The sequence below is a fragment of the Marmota marmota genome, unplaced genomic scaffold, assembly GCF_001458135.2.
Source record: "Marmota marmota marmota unplaced genomic scaffold, marMar, whole genome shotgun sequence".
NCBI lineage: Eukaryota > Metazoa > Chordata > Mammalia > Rodentia > Sciuridae > Marmota > Marmota marmota.
The window spans coordinates 52,746,798-52,753,110 of NW_026000005.1; the positions used below are offsets into that span (position 1 = coordinate 52,746,798).

Consider the following 6,313-nt stretch of genomic DNA (forward strand, 5'->3'; position numbering starts at 1 on the left):
GAAGCCCTGTGACAGCAGCTGGTTCATGGTTTGATCCTTTGCATCTAGGCTTGAAGAAATCTAATGGCGCAGGGGGCAAGCATTAGCAGAAGGCCTATGGCAAGGAGAGAGGTCAGGAAAGGAAGTGCCACTGGAGAAGGGGTTCCTTAGCTGCCGTCCTCAGTTCCAGTGCCAGAGGGAAGCTCTGAGGCCTAAGGAGATCAGAGGTAAAGGGGCATTAGTAATGAAGTTCCCTTGGTGGTAAGGAATCCGCGCTCCTTCCAGATAGCAGAGTGGGAGAGAAGCATGTGGACGGGGTATTTGGAGTCAGTATAGACATGGAGGGAGGCTCCCTTTGCCTCAGTGAAGGCTCTGGTGAGGGCGACCAGTTCAGCCTGCTGAGTGGAGGGTTACTGGGGAGGGGAGCTGCTTCCACAACGGAGGCTAGGGAGACTGTAGCAGACCCTGCCCCACAGACTCCCTCCTGAAGGAAGGAGGAGCCATCTGTGAACCATGTGTGTGTGGCCCGGAGCAGGGGCCTTCCTGTGTGTGGGAGAAGCTCCTCCAGAGTTTCAATGCATGAATGGGTAAGAGAAGGAGAGGTGGGAGTCCTGAGCAGCGGGGAGGAGAGTAGCAGGGTTTAAAGGTGGACAGTAAGACTGGGATCTTCCACCAGGGAAACCCGTAGAGATAAAAGGCCACAGTAGGTAAGGAATGCAAGCCCATGTAGGTGAGGAGTTTCTTTAGGTGCTGGGGAGCCAGGATGTTGAGTGGGGCCCCAGAGGTGAGTTTCTTTTACTCATTAATGAGTAGAAAGGCTGCAGCCAACAGTCATAGGCAAGGGGCCCATCCCGAAAGGGTCAAGACCCTTCAGTAGATAAGCTACAGGGGCAAAGGTTGGCCCCAGCATGTGTCTGAGGACACCTAAGAGCAAATCCCTGCTTTTCAGCTGCATAAAGGTGAAATAGGCGTGTGAGGTCAGGGAGATAGAGATAGGCCCCTAGTTCCTTAATCAAACTCCTATAGTGCAGGAATTAAAATAAAGAATTAATAAATGGATGGATTCAAACTGTAAAGCTTCTTCTCAGCAAAAGAAACAATCAGTGAGGTGAATAGAGAGCCTATAGTTTGGAGGCAAATTTTTACCCCTCATACATCAGATAGAGCACTAATCTCTAGGGTATATAAAGAACTCAAAAAGCTAAACTCCAAAAAAACACATAACCCAATCAATAAATGGGCCAAGGAACTGAACAAAGACTTGTCAGAAGGTGATATACAAATATATAAAAAATGTTCAACATCTCTAGCAATTGGAGAAATGCAAATCAAAACCACTCTAAGATTTCATCTCACTCCATTCAGAATGGCAGCTGTTAAGAATACAAACAACAATAAGTGTTGGCGAGGATGTGGGGGAAAATGCACACTCATACACTGCTGGTGGGACTGCAAAATGGTGCAGCCAATATGGAAAGCAGTATGGAGATTCCTTGGAAAACTTGGAATGGAACCACCATTTGATCCAGCTATCCCTCTCCTCATTCTATACCCAAAGAACTTAAAAACAGCATACTATAGGGACACAGCCACATCAATGTTTATAGCAGCACAATTCACAATAACTGTGGAACCAACCTAGGTGCCCTTCAGTAGTTTAATGGATAAAGAAACTGTGGCATATATACACAATGGAATATTACTCAGGAATAGCAGAGAATGAAATCATGGCATTTGCAGGTAAATGGATGGAGTTGGAGAAGATAATGCTAAGCAAAGTTATCCAATCCCAAAACACAAAATGCCAAATGTTTTCTCTGATATAAGGAGGCTGATTCATAGTGGGGTAGGGAGGGGGAGCATGGGAGGAATAGATGAACTCTAGATATGCAGAAGGGTGGGAGGGGTGGGAGGGGGCAGGGGGTTAGCAAGGACAGTGGAATGAGATGGACACCATCACCCTAAGTACATGTATGAAGACATGAATGGTGTGACTCTATCTTGTGTACAACCAGAGATATGAAAAATTGTGCTCTATATGTGTAATATGAACTATAATGCATTCTGCTGTCATATATTACAAATTAGAATTTTTTAATGTGTATTTTCTTTTTTAAATATCTTTATTTTATTTTTATGTGATGCCGAGAATTGAACCCAGTGCCTCACACATGCTGGGTGAGCACGCTACCACTTGAGCCACATCTCCAGCCCACAAATTAGAATTTAAAAACAAAGACAAACATAAAGCCCACCAGCACATGCATACGCTGTGGGGTCAGCGTGACTGTCCACAGATGAGACTCTGCACCCTGGGATTTCCTCAGGCTGGTGCTCATTTTAAGTATGTCACAAATAGAGTTCTAAGGATGTTTGTAAGAAACCAATGTAGGAAGGAGTGCAAAGGGACCTGACCTAACTACCTGCCTAATTCAGTGGCACAGTGATTTGCCAAGAACTTGGAGCAGAGCAGAGGGGCCAGGTGCCTTGGGCGGGAGAGCAGGAGGGTGGGCAGGCACGAGAGCTGGTGGGAGTGGGCGCAGTGCGGGAGACCTCAGCACACGGGGCAGCTGCTCTGCTCCTGGTGACTCTCCAACACTCCTGTTTGCCCTTTGGGACTTGGAGGGACTTCTAGAGTAGGGGTCCCAGCCCTATGGTGAGGGTGAATTGGACAAGATAAGAGGCAGAGCTCCCAGTAGACCCCAAGCCCCAGCCCTGCAGAGGTCAGAACTTCTTAATTGGCCACCTGAGGCCCCGCGTCCCAGCCCTGCCAGGGGCAGTGTACCTGAGACAGTGCCAACACACCACTGGGGACATGGAGGAGGGACCTCCCCTGCCTCTTCACAAGGACCAGGAGCCGCTGCAGGCAGAATCTGGACCTCAGACCCTCACTGGACCCAGGTAGCCGCAGCTGCCCTGCCACGTCCCTCGACTGCCTGAGGCCAGAGATGAGCTGTGTCCAGTCCTGTGTGCTGTTGACAGGAGGCAGTGCTGGAGTGGGGTGTGCACTGACCGGGGCCTCAGAGACGGACCCCAGCAGCACCTGAGCTCTGAGCACTGCCTGGGCTCCGGGGACTGCAGCAGGGCCTTTCACAGTCCAGGAGCAGGAAGCAACCAGGGCTTCAGCAGCAGGAAGCCCCTGTCACCTGAGGGTCAGAGAGCTCCAAACAGGAACACTGGAGACTTTCTCAGTGCTGCCAAGGTGGGTGCAGGGTCCTGCAGGGGCACACACAGGGGCTCCATGCCAGCCTGGGCAGGGTGCACTCCTGCTCTGTGCCTAGGATGCAGATGGAGTGACCACCTGTGGAAGACCTGTGGGCAGGGGAAGACCTGTGCTCCAGGGCCCATGTCCTGATTGGTGAGTTAGAAAGCTTTGGGGAGTGCAGTATGGACACAGGAGCCAGGGGTACAGGGGCATCACTCAGGGCATCCTTGGTGGGTGGGAGCGGCAGGCTGCAGCTTCCTGCACTGAGAGTCACTCAGCTCTGGATGCCTGCTGGCAACCACAGAGCAGGGCTCTGTGTCCTGCACAGGACAGGCTCAGCACATGCTCGAGGATCAAGTGCATCAGAGGACATGACCTTTTCAGCCTAGGGCCAGCTCATCAGAAGGAGAACAGGTCTGCTGGTGCCTGTGGCAGGTGTGAGCGTGGCACAAGTGATCCCTGTGCACCACGGTGATGTGACTGGGAGACCTTGGCCCAGCTCCACTGTCCTCTCTGCCTGCTTTCCCAGCGCAGGGCCATGCCGACCCTCAGAAACGGAAACCTCTCAGCACTGCCCTGGTGGGAGTTTGTGCTGGACGGCTTTAGAGGAGGGGTGGAGGTTCAAGCTCTGCTCTTTGCTGTCTTCCTGGCCCTCTATGTGCTGACCGTCCTGGGCAATGTCACCATGATCGTGGTCATCACCCTGGATGCCCGCCTGCACTCCCCCATGTACTTCTTCCTCAAGAACCTGTCCTTCCTGGACCTCTGCTACTCCTCCGTCATCGCCCCCAATGCCCTGGCCAACTTCCTCTCCTCCAAGGCCATCAGCTTTAGGGGATGTGCCACCCAGCTGTTCTTCTTCTCCTTACTGCCTACCACTGAGGCTTTCCTCTTGGCTGTGATGGCCTATGACCGCTTCTTGGCCATCTGCAGCCCCCTGCAGTACCCTGCGACCATGTGCTCCAAGACATGCTCTCGCCTGGTGCTGGGCACCTACTGTGGAGGCTGCCTCAACTCCATCATAGAGACCAGCCTCACCTTCCAGCTGCCCTTCTGCAGCTCCAACCGCATCGACCACTTCTTCTGTGACGTGCCCCCCCTGCTCCGGCTGGCCTGTGCCAACAGGACTCTCAACCAGCTGGTCATGTTCGGCCTCTGTGGGCTCATCATTGTGGGCACCACTCTCGTGGTCCTGGTCTCCTATGGCTACATCGCAGTGACCATCCTCAGGATGTGCTCAGGATCTGGGCGGCACAAGCTCTTCTCCACCTGTGGCTCCCACCTGACAGCCGTGTCTCTGTTTTATGGAACTGTGTTTGTGATGTATGCCCAGCCAGGAGCCGTGGGGTCCATGGAGCAGGGCAAGGTGGTCTCGGTCTTCTACACCCTGGTCATCCCAGTGCTCAACCCCCTCATCTACAGCCTGCGGAACAAGGACGTGAAGGATGCCCTGAGGAGGCTGGGACAGGTACACAGCCAGGCCGAGGATGGTGTCCCCTGAGACACAGTGTCCAAGGGCCTAGATGGGCGGATCAAAGGGCTCTAGAACTACACTCTGTCCCCTCCACCTTTCCTGCTTCCTCTTCTTTCTTCCTCCTTTGTCCACCCTGCGTCCCGCCCTTCATCACAGCACATGGGGACTAGCAGTCGCTAAGCAGGAGAGTGAGTCCTGCCTGCTCTGACCTTCAGAAGTGTCCTGAGCAGGGCTGGGCAAGGCTGCTCCCCTCCATGGGAAACACCTGTGGGCACTTTCCTCGGTGCCTCCACAGGACCCCTTCATGGGGCAAGCAGACCTGGGGGGCGCCTCTGTGGCCACTTGGAGGAGACGAGTCAACATCCCTAGCAACTTTCACAGACAGTCCCTCTCCCCGACAGCCAGGTGGCCACTGCAGGGCCTCCTGCCTGCACCTCTCTCTTTAGGCTCCTGATCCACCCCACTGTCAGAGAGATGGGTTTCAAGTGACTCTCCCAACTCAGGCCAGCTTTCCTTAGGGTGCGGGCGGTCTGCAGGGCCTGGGCCCACAGAGGCCGGGTCTGCACGGGCTGCCTCTCAGGAAGGAGTGGGCCAGCGTGGTGGCCGTCACACAGGGGCAGGCATGTGCTCTCATCCACCATGCACAGCTCAGGTAACACCACCCAGCTCACAGACAGACACTGACCCAGTGCCCAGAGTCCACCTGCTCCCTCCCGCGTCCCCTCCCAGACTAAGCCGTGACCAGACTCAGCCACAGTGCCCACCACCCACAGGGACTTCCTAGGTGGAGCCCACGCAGGGGTGTCGTCTCTGTGAGCTGAGTCCCTGTGGCCATGTGTCCAGCTCCTGCTGGCCTCCTAGGGCTGCACCAGACGAGGCCGTCCTCTCTGCCCCACTCGGGGACACAGGCTCGTTGCAGGTGTCCTCTTGGATGCTCTGGCCTGGACTCCTCTCTGGGACAGATGCACTTCTGATGGAGGCCTGGGAGCTCGTGGTGCTTGGGGGCTGGGGAGGCAGAGCTCAGATGCTGCCAGGTGTTAGTTCTGGCCCTTGGGCCCCTGGCTGCGTCCTCGTCTCCCCGCTGGCTGAGGAGGGAGCCTCCTTTCAGACATTCTGACCTTGTGATTGGGGCAGTCTTGCTCCTGGTGGCCCCATCCTCCCTGGTGCTCCTCGGCCAGCAGCTGCCTGGCTGCTGTCTCTGCCTCCACCTCACACACGCCTCTTCCTCCCGTCCCTGTGCCTCTGTGACCTTTCTTCCTGCAGGTTCTAGGTGTTGGTTTAGGGCCCACCCAGGATATATGACCTCAGGTAACTAATCTATCTGCAAAGGTCCTATCCAGGTTGGGTCACATTCTGAGTTTCCAGGGGACACAACCCATTCAAGTCAGGGATAGCCCAGAAGCTTTGGGGAATTCATATCTTGAATTTGCTCCTGTTGGGCTCTCTGTGTCAGGCAAGTCCTGTGCTGATATACTCAGTTCTAACCTGTGGCTACTAAGTCTGATTTCTCTCACCAGTTCCTGAGAGAGTGTGGAGGAATTTCACTCTGACTGGGATGCATGCATGTCATCTTAAACTCCATGTTTTTGCTTTCCGTTTTAAATCTTCATTACTTACAAGCAAATTCAAATGTTCATATGATTGGGTTGGATGAA

The 6,313-nt window shown here is 54.1% G+C and overlaps 1 protein-coding gene across 1 annotated transcript; it reads left to right on the forward strand.

Moving 5' to 3' along the window:
• Positions 1 to 3,594: 3,594 nt before the first annotated feature.
• LOC107138497 (olfactory receptor 12-like) lies at positions 3,595 to 4,803 on the forward strand. Its single transcript, XM_015481083.2, has one exon. It carries the CDS (start codon positions 3,723 to 3,725, stop codon positions 4,683 to 4,685), a length of 963 nt encoding a protein of 320 aa, XP_015336569.1. The 5' UTR covers positions 3,595 to 3,722; the 3' UTR covers positions 4,686 to 4,803.
• The last annotated feature ends 1,510 nt before the right edge of the window (positions 4,804 to 6,313 follow it).